The sequence below is a fragment of the Cervus elaphus genome, chromosome 20 (genome assembly GCF_910594005.1).
Source record: "Cervus elaphus chromosome 20, mCerEla1.1, whole genome shotgun sequence".
Taxonomy (NCBI): domain Eukaryota; kingdom Metazoa; phylum Chordata; class Mammalia; order Artiodactyla; family Cervidae; genus Cervus; species Cervus elaphus.
In genome coordinates, this window is record NC_057834.1 from 40,214,804 (window position 1) to 40,231,365 (window position 16,562).

Sequence of the window (16,562 nt, forward strand, 5' to 3'; positions counted from 1 at the left end):
CCTGGGCCGGGGCTACTGCTCTGCCTGCAGAAGCAGCACGAGGGGGCCCACAGACAGGTGAGGAGAGCGGAGCATCCATGCCCATGTGCCCACACAGGTGTGCGTCCTCCTGCTCCGGCAGCTGTTGCTCCGACAGCCCAACCTGCCTGACCCTTGGGATAGATTTCTTTAGTTTTAAACCAGTGTCTTTTTTCTGTTTCAGGATTACACGTCCACTTTGATTGTTTTTTATTACCATTCTTGTTTTTGTTGTACAGATACTTAGCAGACGCCTCTCCCCAGCCCTTCCCTTTCTGGGTAGGAGCCACGCAGGCATTGAAACTTGTTCTCTTAGCCTCTTAACAGGAAGCAGGGAACAGAGCTCAACCTGCAGGCTGGGTCCTGCCCCAGGGCTGAGAAACATGATGGACACATGTGTGTGTGTGTGTGTTGGGGGGATGGGGTGGGGGGAGTGTGGGTGTGGCAGGGATGGGCGTTCTGTTTCAGGATGAGAGGGAGTGTGACAGGTGGCATCCACCATGGGTGCAATCTGAGCTGCCTGCATTGCAGTCAAAGCCGCAGCTCTGAAGCTTCTCTTGAGCAACAGAGTATCAGCCAGCGCTCACCCCAAGATGAATCAGAGATGTTTCTTCACCAGAGGTCAAAGGTAAAGCCTGATTTATAAAAACCTCCCTAGCCCAGAGCTCCTCATCACTGCTGTGCACACTCTTGGCATTCCAGACTTCTCTGCAGAGGGGTAAGTGTCCTTTCCTTGGCTCAGCCCTTGGGGGCCACTTGGCAGGATGGTGGGAGCCATAACTCCTTGCCATCTGAATCCCCTCTGGCTGACTGCATTTTGGGACCAAGGATGCCAGCTCTTGATCTGATACGAAGACCCAGCCTCAGGACTTGGGAATGGCCAAGGTGGGTGGGGTGGCCGGCATGTGTAAGGGCCTTAAACTACCATCGCTTGGGGAAAGGAAACAGTCTGGGCAACAGAACCCTTCCCAGGTGAGCCTGAGTGACCAATACTCTTTGAATTATACTCCCCAGGAGATGGGGGCACATGGAACACATGAGAGTTGAGGCTGATTCTTTTATACTTTAGGTGGTATCCTATGTCCTTCTCCCCCTATTCTATCCACAAATAAGAACATTCACCGTGGGTCAAACAGAGCAGCAGACTCGGGATAGTAGCCCTTGTCTAAACCATTAATGAGGAAAGAGGAGACAGTGGAACTGCGGGGTTGGGGAAGCACTGCCCAAGACCTCCCTTGTCTCCTGAAGGTGAACGTAGGTTGGTAAGATGACTAAGCTGGAAGATTACCTGGAGGGAATCATCAACATCTTCCACCAGTACTCCGTTCGGCTGGGGGATTACGATACCCTCATCAAACGTGAGCTGAAGCAGCTGATCACAAAGGAACTTCCCAACACCCTCAAGGTATGGGAGGCTCCTCTCTTGGCAAAGTTTCCCACCGCCTTGCTCTGAAGGCGGTGGCCTGAAGGATGATGGCGGGGGCAAGGACTGGGGTGGGTTCACCCCAGTTTGCGCTCCCGAGGATATTCCCCAGCCCCTTCCAGCTGCAGTACAGGGGGCCACCTCTCTCTCTCTCTCTCTGAATAGCTCTCTCCATCACCTTAGGCTGCTTCATTCCTTCCTCTCTCTACAAAGTGGAGAGAGGCAGGGCCGGGCGGGGTTGGATTACTGAGTTGTACAACATCTTCAGGTTAAGACTTGGTTCTAGGATGGCTCAAGACAGCTGCTTCTCTTCTGCCTTCCATTTTCTCATATTGGATTCTCCCACATAGTTTTGGCTCATAAGTTACTCTTCCCTGGCTGCCCTGAGCTGAGATCTGAGGGATGTGAGGCCTGAAGAAAGTGGAACTCACTACCCCTGCTTTCTTTTCCCCCAGAACACCAAAGATCAAGCTACCATTGACAAAATATTCCAAGAGTTGGATGCCAATAAAGATGGACAGGTCAGCTTTGAGGAATTCATAGTCCTGGTGTCCAGGGTGCTGAAGACAGCCCACGAAGATATCCACAAAGAGTAGGAAGCTCTTTCCAGCAATGTCCCCAAGAAGACATTCTCTTCTCCTCCCTGAGGCTGCCTTACCTGAGGGAAGAGAGAATTAATAAACGTACTTTGGCAAAGTTCTTAGCAGAATCTGTGTCCTGTTTTTTCTTTTGTCAAACTTGATCCTTCCTCACCCCTGCTGTTCTGACAAGCCCGATTTAGACTTCTGAGACCCCCTCTCTGTCTGCTCATTTGTTCACCAAGAATTTATTAAATCTCTCTAATTTGTTCATTTATTCAACAAATATTTAGTGAGCATCTATAATAGCCAGAGACCAAAGACATGAAGTCCTCATCCTTTTGGGGTTTTCATTCTAATAGGGAGGGAATTGAAAATGAACCAGCTGACAAACGACTAAGTATTAGCATACAAATGCATCTGTGATACACTGGTAGGTAACGAAAAGAGATATACAGAAACCCAAAGCAAAGCATTATAGGGCAGAGGGAAGGACAGGGTTCCTGGTTTAAATATGCTGACCGAGGGATGCATTTGGGCAGAGATCTGAGAAGGATGGAGAGCAGCTTGTGGATGTCTGGGGGTCAAGAGCTCCTGTAGAGAGAGGTCGAGGCCCTGAGACAGGCTCGAGCCTGACCTGCTCGATGGCCAGTATGGTGGGGGGTGCAGAGCTGAGGCGGGGCTGGTGGGACATGAGCGCCTGCAGGAAACAGGTGTAGGGAGCAGGGGCTTACAGTCTGTGGGGAGGACCTTAGACTTTGTGCCAAGTGTGCTAAGGAGTCACAGGGGGTTTTGAGCAAGAGAGTGAGATGATTTCACTTATGCTTCCTGTACGGATCATGAAACTTGGGGCAGATTTGAAAAGGTGCAGGAAAAAGGGAAACAGGAGCAGGAGGCAAGCATGGGTACGGGGGAGGGAAGACTTTTCAGGCCAGACTCCCTCCCCGCACTGATCTAGGCCAGGTTCTTCGTGACATGGTCCCCTAGGACTGTGCTGCTCTCCTGCCGGGCTCTTTGCTCCTGCTGAGATTCTGTATCCACTGGGGTGCTTATTTGTTTAATGTCTGCCTCCTGCATTGACAGGGATGTGTGCAAGTAGGTGCGGTGTCTCTGTCGTCAGCACTGTGCTTGGCATGCAGTAGTTATTTCAGAAATATCTCTTATAGAAGTGAACATATGGGGGCTTACCTGGTGGTCCAGTGGTTAGGAATCTGCCTTCCATTGCAGGCAGGGGACCCAGGTACCATCCTGGGTCTCACAACAGGGCTCACACAAAAAAAGCTCTCATCCTGAATCAAATACCCAGTGCAGTTTAAAAAAAAAAAAAATGAATGAGTGAATGGAAATCGTTTTTGTTCAGTCACTCAGTCATGTCCAACTCTTTCTGACCCCATGGACTGCAGTGCACCAGGCTTCCCTGTCCTTCACTATCTCTTGGAGTTTGCTCAAAACTCATGGAAATTAATAGGCTATTGATTTGATCCCTATAAAAGGTCCAGGGTGAAACAGGAAGGAGCATGGAATAATCTCCGTAGGGGCCAAGTGTCAGGTTCCCTAGTGAAAAGTGCATTCCATCTGAATGGGAAGAAGTTAGTGGGGGTCTCCCTGTCCACCATCCCCTGTCAAGTACTGAGTCAGGTCTGGGATAGATGGCATGCTCCTTTGGTCCAGATGTCAAGAGGTCCATTTTGTCAAGAGGTCAGAATACCTGCATACTATGGGTGTGTGTACCCTTGGAAATTCATTTGTTGAGGCTCTAACCCCTAGTGTGTTGGTATTTGGAGATGGGCCCTTTGGGAGGTAATTAGATCAGTCATGAGGGTGGGACCTTCATGGTGAGATTAGTGCCCTTATAAGAAGAAGAATAAAGATTTCTCTCTATGAGCACACATGGAGAGGAGGTCATCTGAGCACACAGCAAGTCTACAAGCCTAGAAGAGAGCCCTCACCACACCCTCAACTCTACTTGGCAGCCTGATCTCAGGCTTCCAGCCTCTAGAACTGGGAGATTAAAGGTCTGTTGTTTAAGCCATCTGGATTATGGCAGGGCTCCCCAACCTTCAGGCTGTGAACTGGTACCTCCCGTCAGATCAGTGGCAGAATTAGATTAAAAATAAAGTGCACAAGAAAAGTTATGTACTTGAATCAACCTAAAACCATCTCCACACCATGTCCATGGAAAAATTGTTTTCCATGAAACTGGTCCCTGGTGCTGAAAAGTTTGGGGACCTCTCGTCTAGGGCATTTGTTATAGCAGCCTGAACAGGATGGGATACTGTGAAAGCAGCAGCCAGGGCGTAGCCTTAGGCTCTGACAGGCCCACCTGCCTCCTCTTCAGCAGCAGGAATGGGCCAGGAGGGCAGAGTTTCTGACACCATTTTAAACGATTAGGTAACTTGCTGGAGCACAGGTATGACAGATATGAGGAAAAGTGAGAAGAGAAACTTCATATTGGGGCAGAGGTGGGTTTGTATTTTGGTGCAAAACCGGGCAGAGATGTTGTGTAGAAAGCTGGGATTCAGTACTGAGGCCAGGAAGTGATAAGTCCTGGCCCCAGAGGCCCCAGGGTTGGAAGTTTGCTGGAGTGTCCAACAGAGGAAACCACTATGTCTGTGATGTGGACATGAGGCAAGGTTGAGGCTGGAGGAGATTGTGGCAAGTAGGAACCTATGGAGACCTCTCCTGGGGATGAGGCTGGGGCAGAGGATGAAGATGGGGATGGAGTGGGACTGGCAGAAGATGAAGGACTTCAGGACCCAGAGAAGGTGGTCTTGGAATGAAAGCTTCCATCGCTGAAGAATGAGAAAGGAGGACCACTCAGGGAAAGCCCTCATTTCCTGAGTGACCTTGGGAAAATCACTTTGCCTCTCTGGATCTCTGTCTTCTTCATTTTTGAAGAATTCAAAGGAATTTTGGAAATTCATTTGAAGAGTTTAGACTAGGTGAACACTCAGGTATAATTCAATTTTAACTGAGATACTTGGATGGGATGGAGAACTTAAAGTAGGATCTAGAAAGATGGGAATCAGGGTATTCTTGGGCAAAGAAATGGTAGTGACCTAAGGATGAGGATTAAAGTTGTATTTCCAGATTCAGATCCTAGTTTTACCTTTTACTAATTGTGAGACCTTGAACTAGTCACTTAAAATCTCTAAGCCTCAGTTTCCCCATCAATAAAATGGAAATAACAGCAGCATCTTTCCCAGAGTTGAAGTGAGGATTAGATAACCTAGCAAAACATGCAAAGCACTTAGCGCAGCATCTGATGCCGAGTAAGCACTCAGGAGGTGTTAACACTGACAGGAAATGCTAATTTATATGGGAAGGCCACTTGCCAATGCAGGAGACGTGTGGGTTCAGTTCCTGGGTTGGGAAGATCCCCTGGAGAAGGAAATGGCAACCCACTGCAGTATTCTCGCCTGGGAAATCCCATGGACAGAGGAGCCTAGTGGGCTACAGTCCATGGGGTCACAGAGAGTCGGACACGACAGTGACTGAGCCCAGATTATGTGACAAGGGACACAAAGGGCACTCTTCCGGGTGTTCCGAGTGCACCCCTGCCCTTCAGGAGGAAATCTTGGGCCGGCACACTGCCGCACACCGTGAGCTAAGTTTCTGCACACTGGGACTTTGGAAGTCAGGAGAAGAATCTGGATTCAGGGAGATGGCCACCAAGAGCCCCTGGGGCTAGCCTGGCTAGGACTTGTCATTTAACTTGGCCCATATGTTAAAAGGAAGCAAACCAGATTGTGAAAGTCTGGTGGGCAAGACCTGACTTCCTCTGCTTCTCTGATTTCTCCTGTTACTTAACCCGGCCCCAGGTAAGCAGAAGTTCAATTCTTGCCCTTTCAGCATTAATCTGAGGAATCTTTCCTTAATCCTCCCTCCTCCTCACACCTGCTCCACCCAAGAACACTAATGAAAAGCACCTCCTTTGTGCTGCCAGGCATATTATGCTTCTCATCACTTTTGTTTTACGGCCACAACTTAATATGGGAAATAGCTATTTGGGTGTCTGTTGTTCCTGTTAGGTTGAAGGCTCCTTGAAGGCAGGGGGCCTGCAAAGTGTTTGACACAAACATCAGGCTCAGTAAATCCCTATAACAGCCTCCGACCTGATTCCTGTGCTCCCAATCTGGGTCCCCAGTCCCTTGTCCCTGCAGTAGCCAGTGTGACGCCCAAACATAAATCACATTGTGTCACTACCTGACGAAGACCCTGCAGACTTTCTTTCTCCGGTGCTTCTTATCATCCAGGTCTCATTCTCATTGTCACCTCCCTGGGAAGCCCTGTCTGGTCCCCCAGCCCAGTTAGTAGTTGTTCTAGCATGTCTTCCTCTTACTGTGGCGCTCATCCGCACCTGCAATGATCTACTCTTTCTTCTTTGGCTTGTTTCTTGCCTGAGTTTCCCTGAACAGAAACCCCAGCCGAGCTGGGACCTGCTGTGTCTTGTCAACTTGTGACAGTGTCCTGCCCCTTCCGTTATTCAGTGATGCATATTGGCTTAGTAGAACCAAGTTACTGTTTGCTAACTGAAGGGAACAACAGCTTTTATAAAACGAAAGTGAGATGCTTGTGGCGGTGGTGGGGAGGGTGCGGAGACCTGGCAGCAAGTATACCCCATCAGAGAGGGCTTTAGACTCCTCGTTGTGGAGAGAAACCCTTTCTCCAGACCTCGGCAATATTTGAAGGCAGTTGTCACAATCCCTACAGCTTCTCTTTTCCAGGCTCAATACCCTCAGCCCTATCTATAACTGTTTCCCATTGTAATCTCCTTCCATTGCTAGTGGGCATCTCAGAAGCTGAGCATCTTTTGCTTAGGAGGTGTCATCCCTGGTGAAATATGGCCCTGATTATACCTCAAAGGCATTCCCCTCCCAGACAATACCCTACTTACTTGAGGCTGCACCTGAGGCCTGAGATCAAGAGGCGGAATGCACCAAGTGAAGGAGATTCAGAAAGAGACTCAGAAAGGAAATTGTAGGAAGGAAAGAGAAAGAGAGGAGGCAGGCTAAGAGGAGAAGGAAGAGAGGAGGGGGATGGATGGAAGTGGGCTGCCCTGTGCCCCATGCTGGAATCCTGCTACCCTGGTGCAAACACCCACTACTCTCCTCTTCACCCCTCGCCTGCCTCAGTCTTGGTGTTAGGGGAAACACAGGGTCTGAAACTGCCCACCCTGGCCAGGCACCGTGGTAACCATTCCTGTGAGTTATTTTATGACAGGAGGTCCTGGTAAGGAACATGAAATCAACAAGCCACTTCAAATCAGAAGAATTTAGGAAAGGTCAAAAGGAGACGAGCATCCTACCGACCTCCCAGAATCCTCCTCACTGGAATACATTTTGAGTGAACAATGTGTGCACCACCAGGATGGACCCTGAGTCAGAGAGACTGGCCAGAGACAACCAGGAAACTAACCCCACCACCATAAAACCCGAGACTTTGAGCCATATGGCAGAGTAGTTCTCCTGGGTCCCTTTCTCCACCCAGGTGTCCCTTCCCAGTAAAGTCTCTTGCTTTGTCGGGATGTGTGACTCCTCGGACAGTTCACTTCTGAGTGTTAGACAACAGCTCCCTTTAGGGCCCTGGAAGAGGTCCCCGTTTCCTGCAACACTGGCAATAGTCCCCCTCCTCACTATACAATCTCACCGCACTTGAGACAATTCTGGGTTCATGGGCAAAAGTGTGGGAACTCACAGAGAAAAGGGAAACCCTGGGAATGCACACTGGAGGCCCGTCTCTCCCCCTACCCCAGTGACCACTTTCCCTGTTTAATGTGTGCAGGCAGGGACCTCTGAGGACAGAGCTAGGGGTCTAGTTCAGCCAGGGGATTGACCAGAGTCTTTCCATAGACGAATTGTTTCAGCCCAAGTCCCAAGCAGAAGTAGGACTTGAGCAACCAATTATTTCAGTTCCTACTGTCACTTTGGTAATTGAAGTGTCAAAATCCATGACACAGGGCTTTCTAAAACACAGGTTTTCAGCAACTGTGGGAGGAGACAGGGCACTGAGGTTGGATTCTGGAGTTTACTTCATGGCAGGGCTTGTGTCAGGCTTGTGTAAGATTGCCTCAGCCCACTGGTGAAAGCTGAGGCCTTTCTTCCCAGCAAGGTCTTGGGAAACATCACGCAATTCTCTTCTTTTTCCTGTAGAGGTGGTGGGACACACCTGCCCTGTTGACATAGGGTCTGGGTAGTTTGAGACCCTGGCTGAAAGCATCATTTCTCTGAGAAGCACCACCTCGGGCTTTCCTAGCCTCACGTGGACCATTGTGCTGCCTCCTAACCTGTCTCATTTCTGCCCCAAGTCATCCCCCACACAGCAGACTTTTCCAAAGTATGAGTATATCATTTCCCTCTCCAAATCTCCACTGCTGCTTCTGTCCTCTGTTTTCTGGAAAGTGTAGCTCCCTGGCCTAGTATCCCCTCCTCTCTCCTCTCTATCTCCCATCTCCTTCTCTTCTACATCCAGGCCTTTGCACATGGGCTCTTTTTCTGAAGCACTTGCACATTTATCTGAGGTTGCCTGCAGCCACCAGCCTTAACTCACCCCTCAAGGAGACCATCAGGCAAATGACAGCCCTCCCATCAAAGCCCCACAGAACCTTACCCCTCTCTGGCCTTTGATTTTCTATATCAGACTCATTTAAGAGGCTGTCTTTTCTGCCCTGCAGTCCTGGGAGTTCCTTAAATGACAGAGTGAAGCGTTATTTATTGCGGGGGCCCCTTAGAGCCTTATACAGAGCTTGACATACAATAAGTCTGTTATTATTGTCTCTCGAGTGAATAAGAAGACAAGTGAATGACAAACGAATTAATCTCCATGCCCAGTTCTGGAAGCATTTCGCACCGCTCAGGTCCCAGAGCATATTCTGAGCATCATTAAGCCTCTGGGCACCGCCCAGGTCCCAGAGCATATTCTGAGCATCGTTAAGCCTCTGGGCAGTGTCCTGCAGCTGGTGGTGCCCCTGTACTTCCTCACCCCTCCCAGAAAGGTATGTAGACGTTCAGGCTCCACTGCCAAGGAGGGCAACTCCCTCTTACAGGAATCAGGGGACAGGCATCTGACAACAGGCTTTCTGTTCTTCAATCAGCATAATACTGGGGAAATCCCAAAGCTTTTGTTTCTTGAAAGGACTCATTAATCATAGAGGTAGTCAGCATTTCTCACCTGGAGTGGGAATCTTTACCTTGACCCTGATGCTCTCATTCTTTGTCTGAGGGAAGAAGATGACTCCCTTCTACTCCATAGAACCACTTTTTTGGAATAGGAGAAGCTAATCAGTTGGAAGGGCTAAGTCACCCTTCCATCAGGTCAGCTCTTTTAACAAAATCCCTCAGGGCTCTGTGAGAGCGGTTTGCTATAACACCTTCCCCCCTGGGATCTGGAGCAGCCTGCTCCTCTCAGACCGAGCTAACAAAGAGATAAGGCAAAAAGTGGAACCCTTGGTAACTAAGAAGCTCTGTCCCCTATTGTTCTGAGCCCAGCTGCTCCACAATCTCCGGCCTTCAGGTTGCCAGACCATCGGCACACCCCTTATGTCCAAAGCGGTCCCTACCTCACCCTCTCCCCAAGACAGCTCCAACTTCACCCTCCAGCCCCCACGGGGCCCTAGGACCATCATATCTTCCCTTGCTCATTCAAAATGCTCCTGAGAGTTTATTCCACGCTGGCACCTGGGGGCAATCAGCCATTGCCCCTGCCTCTAGATAAGGGATTCCAGTTCCCTAGTGCAAGTGCGGAGGTAGACATATCGGAGAGTCCTATGGGCCTGGAGCAACAAGCCCCCATGTGCTTGAGGAAGGTGGGTGGTCAGGAAAGGGGAGGGGGTGGTGACACAGGCTTTAGGCCCTCATGGCCATTAAGGGACTCCCTAGAGACCTCAAGGTGAGGAGAGTATTCCTGGTGCAATTGTGCAGAGCCTGGGGAAAGTGGGATGTGATTTAGGGAAATGTTTTGAAGAACTGATTGGGTAGCTGTGTGCATGGAAGGAGTTAGATTTATTCTGTGCCCCCAGTGGTGTGGGAGGAAACCAGGGTTAATGCTCAGCAGGCACGAGGAGACAGATTTTGGCTGATCTAATGGAAGGCTTTCTAAGTGTCGGCACCAAAGGAGGACGCTCCCTTTTCTGGAGGAGTCCGGGCAGGGTGGGGCCAACTGCTTGGCAGGGAGAGAAACACTCAACTGTGAGGGTGGGACAGGTTGGGTTAAACCAACAATGTTCAAACTTTTTTCAGGACAAACTCCTTTATTCAGATGGAAGCTTCTAGTGTGCAATAGTTGAAGGCAGAACTGGTAAGACCGAATAAAGCTGGGGAGGGGCTCCAGAATCCCATCCCCTCACTGCCCTTATCTTCCAGTTGGAGATGCCATGATGATATACAGAACCTCTGATATTTTCTCCTGGTGATTGAGGCTTTGGGGACATTTTGCTGGTTTTAATCCTACTCCCTCTCCCTCCTTTCTTCACATTACCCCCCAAGAAGGGATCATGGAGCATGTAGAGTATTTTAGGACATCTGTACAGTCACTATTGGTTGAGAGCCTACTGTGTATCAGTCACTACTCCAGGTGCTGGGATAAACTAGAAAATAAGACAGATGCCATGACTTGCCCTCGTGGAGTTCCCAGTGCAGTGGGGAAGCAAAGTCAAAGACATATTTCTGGCACATTGCAATAGGTAACGGTGGATGGAGGGGATGGGGGGAGCCTACTCTATCCGAGGCATCTAGTCCGGGCCAGAACCCAGGCTGTGGTTTTTCCAGTGGTCATGTACGGGTGTGAGAGTTGGATCATAAAGAAGACTGAGTACTGAAGAGTTGAGCTTTCGAATTGTGGTGCTGGAGAAGACTCTTGAGAGCCACCTGGATAGCAAGGAGATCAAACCAGTCAATCTTAAAATAAATCAACCCTGAATATTCATTGGAAGGATTGATGCTGGAGCTCAAGCTCCAATATTTCGGCCACCTGATGTGAAGACCTGACTCATTGGAAAAGTCCCTGACACTGGGAAAGATTGAGGGCAGGAGGAAAATGGGGTCACAGAGGATGAGATGGTTGGATGGCATCACCGACTCAATGGGCATGAATTTGAACAAACTCCAGGAGATGGTGAAGAACAGAGAAGCCTGGCATGCTGTAGTCCATGGGGTTGCAAAGAGTCGGACATGACTTAAGGACTGAAAAAACCTCCCAATTGCCAGGTCAGCTCTCTTTCTCCTGCACCAAGCAGCACAGCAGGGACTTGAGGGTGGCTTAGAACGGTTGTCAGGAGATGTCTCCCCACTTATAGGGTGTCCTGGGCAGGGAAGGGACTGGGACCTTCTGAACTCTGCTCTCCAAGCTCACAGCATGGAGTGCTTCCTGGAAACACCCCCATACTCTCAAGCAGGAACCCTGACATCCCTGTCACCATAGCAAAGGCTCTTAAAATAAGATGTGCAAGGTCCATGGCAGGCAGGCTGCAGGGAGCTGGAATCTAAGCGTGGTTCCTGGCTTCGTGCTCAGCATTGGGGAAGGAGCTGCAAGATCCAGGCTGCAGAGAAGATGGATTCAAGGCTCTCTGCCATCTTCACCAACCACCACTGTCTGACCCTTCTCCACGCTGTGCCTCGCTTTCTTTACTTGTAACCCAGGGGATGGATGCTGTTCATCTTTTCCTGCCCTGTGCCCCATCCTAATCCTGTCAGAGTTCTCTCTCTGCTGAAAGCACAGGGCAGGATGACCCTGATTCGGGCTCTGGTGTTTGGAAGGCTCACCCCAGGCCAGTGATGACCCGGGAGAAGTTGTGCTCAGGGCAAGCAGCGAGGGCAGGGGGGTCACTTGGGTGTCTCTGAGGCGAGCGCCTGGGTCTGGAGGCTGCTGAGGCAGGGAACCTGGGAGCCAGGCCAGGCTGCAGGTTCACAGGGCAGCCAGGGCCTCTGCTGCCCTGAGCTCTTAGCTACCGACAAGGCCCGGAGGAACTCCCGCCCCTTCCAGGAGCTCAGCTTGTCCTGGAGTCTTAGGATCAGAACCTGCAGGCCCGAGAGGCTCCCCAGACCCAGCGTCCCTCCTCATGGCGCTGGTTGGGCCTCATGGCTGCAGACCCAGGGATGGCTCTGGTTTCTTCTAGCGGACAGGCTGGGCCCTTCTCAAGCTTCTATCCTCCTGGGGCCAGGGCTCTGCTCCCCACCTGTGGGCACACCTTCCCTTGTGTCCATGGGAAGGACTCTGGGTCTGCTAGAGATGCCCAATGCCCCCATGATTCAGAACTCCATCTGTGGGTAACATCTCATCTGTCCTTGAGTCTAGCGTTCCTCCTCAGACACGCTCTGTCTGCGTGCACATCTGGAGGACTTTCAGAGGCCTAAAGTTCTGGTTCCCAGGTGGCTCAGTGGTAAAGAATCCACCTGCCAATGCAGAAGATGTGGGTTCGACCCCTGGGTCGGGAAGATCCCCTGGAGAAGGAAATGGCATCTGGCTCTAGTGTTCTTGCCTGGAAAAATCTCATGGACAGAGGAGCCTGGCAGGCTACAGTCCATGGGGTCACGAACCGTCAGACATGACAGCACAGAACACTCACACACTCAAGATTCTAGTAGGAGAGAGAGGGCTGTGTGCACAGCATTGGGTAAAGAGGGGGTAGGGCTGGGTTGGGACGTGGCTGGAAGGTTGAGGGGAAGGTATGACACCTGTTTCCTTCTGTGGTGACAATGGCCAACTTGACCATCTGGACTGGGAGATCCTGAGCTGGGGTGAGGTAAGGGGCACCTGAGCAGTGGGGTCTGGGGTCATGGGGGAGGAGATGGTCCAGGAGATGAGCCCAGGGGACCCAGAAGAGACTCACAGTTTCTCTGCTTCTCTTTTTTGTTATTACTGAATGAAGAAGTTGAGGCCAATTAAGGCCCAGGACTGTCTGATGCCCAGGCTTCTGGGAAGGTCAGGTTGGGAGGGGGGAGGGGGAAGAAGCACGCAGAGCACTGACTCGGAGGAAGACTTTATTTCACCCCCATCGCCCTGCCCCACAGCGAAGGCAGCCCTGAGGCTCTAGGTGGGCAGTGGCTGGCCTCCTGATTAGTGGCTGTGGCCATGACCGTGGCCATGGTCGTGGCCGTGGTCGTGGCTGTGGCCGTGACCTCCGTGGCTGTGATCGGAGCCACCCTGGCTGGGGCATGGGCCCGAGCCACCCTGCCCGAAGCCTGGCCCGTGCCTGTGGCCGTCTCCTGGGGGTGCGGTCTTGTGCATCTCCTCATGGGAGGCTACCGTCAGCTTGGCCACCAGCATAATGAACTCCTCGAAGCTCAGCTGCTTGTCCTGGTTTGTGTCCAGGTCCTCCATGATCTCGTTGATAGCTTTGTCATTCTTCTTCTGCTTCTGCAGGTGGGAGACATGGGGCGTCAGGGCTGGGTGTGGCCAGGGTTGGGGACGGGGAGGAGCACTGCAAGTGACCCGATGGCAGAGGCACAGGGACACTGGGCTTCTGGGCCTCAGCTACAGCATCTATTAGCCACGGTCTAATTCCTTCTGCACACAACTGGGCACCATGATTCACTCCCTTATACAGGAGAGGATCCGAGGTCAAGTGACTCGCCCAAGGTCACGCAGTAAGTACAGCGATGTCTCCTCACTGGGTTCTTACAGCAATTATAGAGAGACTTGGAATCTTCCCTGAGGAACACCTGAGAAAATGGTCTTGCAGAGGGTAACTAGCTCGTGCAGATTGCCAAAGCTTGGGAGTGGAAGGGAGGACACCCACGTTACGATCTGACCCAGAGCCTGGACTTGTCCCGTTCTCACCGCTTCTGTCAGCATCACGCCCTCCTCTCCCCTCCCTCTCCAGGCTAGTGACCCTCATTTCAGCCTGTAGGGTGGGGAAGCATCTAAGGGAAATGAGATGGTGTGATGTGTGCAAGGAAGGGCATGAGGGGGGGATCCAGGCCCCCCTGGGTTCCAGCTCTACCCGCCACCGGCTGGGCAATTTTGCTGTCTCCTCTTGCAATGCTTCACCATGATCTCCTCTTCTGTATGTTTGCCATTGTCCTGGCAGAGCTCTCACTCCTTAGCAGACCCCGGGCAGGGGCCTGGCTTTCCCTCCTGGCCTATCTGCTCTGCATGTCGGGGGTGGTGGATGGGGCGGAGTAGGGGGTCACACAGATGACAACCTTGCCCACACAACCTCTTGGCTGTATCGCCTCTTGTCCCCCCTGACCCAGAGTCTGGCTTGCTGAATTCTGCCCCTGCGGGGAGCTATCAGTGTCCCCCGACTCTGTCCACTGTAATTCTCCACCTTACCAAGGTGGGGAGGGGCCCCAGGCAGGGCTGGCCACCTATTCTGGGCTATCCTGCTCCGGGAATGGAACTGAGACTGGGACTTACACGTCCCGCCCTTCTGAGCACAGCACCTGTGTCCCCCAAGTCACCAAATTTGTAAAGAAAACAAAAAGATCCAGTGGAATGAATCTTCCTTTTCTTAGAGCTGCCAGATCATTTTCAGACCAGGGAAATAAACTAACATGTTATGGAGTGCTTTGTCCACTCATGCTGGGCTGGGTCCCTTCCCAAATGCTGTTTATTTGTTTCCTCCCAGAGAGCCTATGGATTAGAAAAGTCCTCTTGGGTCTTCTAAGTTCATCTGATGCTTGCAGTCTCATTAGCTTCCTTCCAAGGGTCGTTGTCACTTGGTTCCCATAGCCCCTTCCCAACACTCAGGTTTCAGCTCAAAGGTCCCCTTGGAGGGACCCTTCACGTACTTAACTAGTTACCTCTCTCCTGCCCAGTCCACATTGCCCACAGCACTCTATTGGCAGTGGATCTATCTGTGTTCCTGATTGGTCAACACGTTTGCCACGTGCCTCTCCCCTTGAGACAGTGGGTCCCTGTTGGCCACTATGTGCCCTGCCTGGGACAGAACCTAGCACGCTGCACAAGCTGTCTGTTGGTGCCACCTACTGTGGACCACCTCTAGTGACAGGGTCCAAATCCTGCTCCAAACACGGAGCCCACTGTCTTTGGAGGCTGGGTTGAGGGTCAGGAACATTTTCCTTGATGGTTGCAGATTGTATCCCCATTCTCCATCCTTAGCCCAGACTGACTCAGGTCTGCCAGGAATCCAGCCTTACCTTGAGAAAGTTTGGCAGCTCTTTTTTCACCAGCTGTTTGAATTCTTTCTGCATCAGGGTGTCCGGGTGCCCTAGTCGTACAGAGTAATGGTGGAAGATGTTGATGATGGTTTCTATGCTGCATTCCATTTGTGACATTTGGTCCGCCATCTTCCTGCCTTCTGTTTGAGCAATGGAGCAGGGTGCTTAGAAGACTGTCAAGCTTTCTTGACCCTCCTACTGTCTGCACACAGGAATGAAGAGAAAAATACAGAATGAAAAGAAATTGGGGACTGCAACTGAACTGGGAGATGACCCAGTTCCAGACATGAGAGGAATGGCTTATAGAATGTCTAGGGAATGCCCCAGAAGAGAGCCTTTGAGGATAGCAGAGCATGACCTAAGAAAAAGGGAAGGAAGATTTAAAGTGAGCAGTCAATCAAGGAGGGCTTCCAGGTTTGAAAGGAAGATGGGTAAGGGGGGTGAAGAGTCAGTGAGCAGGCTCCGGCCCCGGGAGAGCTGGTAGCTCACTTACCCAAGCCAAGGAGCCACGCAGAAGGGTTTGAGAGCAAGATGCGGGCCCAGTTTTTATACACCACTGATCCAGACAGCCCTCTAGCGTGAAGATTGCCTCATGGGTGAGCCTATGTGGTAACCCCAGGCTGGGATGTTTCACTGCCAGGAAGGGGGCTGGGCCAGGACAGGAAGTGTTCACAGAGCTCTTTTTGACTTTTTGTGAAATTCCCAGCCCTGGCCTGGAGCTGGTTTGGGAGGAAGCTGGTTGCTTAGTCCACTTCCCCTCCACCCCACACCCCTGTCCCCACTGAGTGAGGTGGGAAGCACTCTGCCTCTCTTCTCGGACCCCTCTCTCAACAACCACCGAGGTTGTGCTTCCCATCTGTGATAGCCAGGGGCTGCTGGTGGGCTGAGGACCCCTGAGGTGGCCAACCCACTCTGGCTCCCCATGCAGCTGAGCCTTCCTGCGCCTGTCTGACTCTGGCTCTTAAGAGGGCGAGGGGTCTGCCTCCATTGTTCAAGCTGATGGAGGAAGTGCAGACAACAGCCTGCAGCCATCCTGTGCGGTTCCCTCCTCAGTTAGGAAATCTCTGTTTCAGGCTATCGGGGCAAGTTCGCCAGGGTGCCTCTTGTGTGTGCGTCCACAGCGCCCTCTGCTGCCTCTATCAGGGAACGTTTCGCTCTGGACCAAGGATCCGAGACCCAAGCTTACAGGAACTAGAGACCCGGAGCCAAGGGGCCAAGCCGTGTGGGCCGAAGAACCCAGAGCGCCGTCAGAAGTGTGACTTGTGGCAGCAGACATGGGGCCTCAGGGTTGCAGGGACTAGAGCGTGGTGGGGACTGTGGCAAACCAGAGCATTCTTCACTTGAGGGGGCCGCTGTTACTCATCCTCAGGGGAAGGCAGCCACGTGAGAGAGTGGATCTTTTGTTAATGGACCTCCCAAAGGTTC

General features: G+C 51.6%; 2 protein-coding genes across 2 annotated transcripts; one reads left to right on the top strand and one right to left on the bottom strand.

Moving 5' to 3' along the window:
• Positions 1–580: 580 nt before the first annotated feature.
• S100A12 (S100 calcium binding protein A12) lies at positions 581–2,150 on the top strand. The gene is made up of 3 exons (XM_043876661.1): positions 581–736; positions 1,267–1,423; positions 1,897–2,150. Exons 2-3 carry the CDS (start codon positions 1,286–1,288, stop codon positions 2,035–2,037), a joined length of 279 nt encoding a protein of 92 aa, XP_043732596.1. The 5' UTR covers positions 581–736; positions 1,267–1,285; the 3' UTR covers positions 2,038–2,150.
• A 10,828-nt stretch (positions 2,151–12,978) lies between these two features.
• Positions 12,979–15,785, bottom strand: S100A9 (S100 calcium binding protein A9). The gene is made up of 3 exons (XM_043877757.1): positions 15,631–15,785; positions 15,117–15,339; positions 12,979–13,371 (listed from the first exon to the last, which is right to left on the bottom strand). The coding sequence occupies exons 2-3, from the start codon at positions 15,264–15,266 to the stop codon at positions 13,072–13,074; spliced, it is 450 nt and encodes a 149-aa protein (XP_043733692.1). The 5' UTR covers positions 15,267–15,339; positions 15,631–15,785; the 3' UTR covers positions 12,979–13,071.
• Between the last annotated feature and the right edge of the window lie 777 nt (positions 15,786–16,562).

Bases quoted from the DNA above. Each gene is read 5' to 3' on its own strand.
- S100A12 (XM_043876661.1), top strand. From the start codon at position 1,286: ATGACTAAGCTGGAAGATTACCTGGAGGGAATCATCAACATCTTCCAC. The intron at 1,424-1,896 runs GTATGGGAGGCT...CTTTTCCCCCAG, and splicing joins AACTTCCCAACACCCTCAAG to AACACCAAAGATCAAGCTAC.
- S100A9 (XM_043877757.1), bottom strand. From the start codon at position 15,266: ATGGCGGACCAAATGTCACAAATGGAATGCAGCATAGAAACCATCATC. The intron at 13,372-15,116 runs GTAAGGCTGGAT...TCCCACCTGCAG, and splicing joins AGCTGCCAAACTTTCTCAAG to AAGCAGAAGAAGAATGACAA.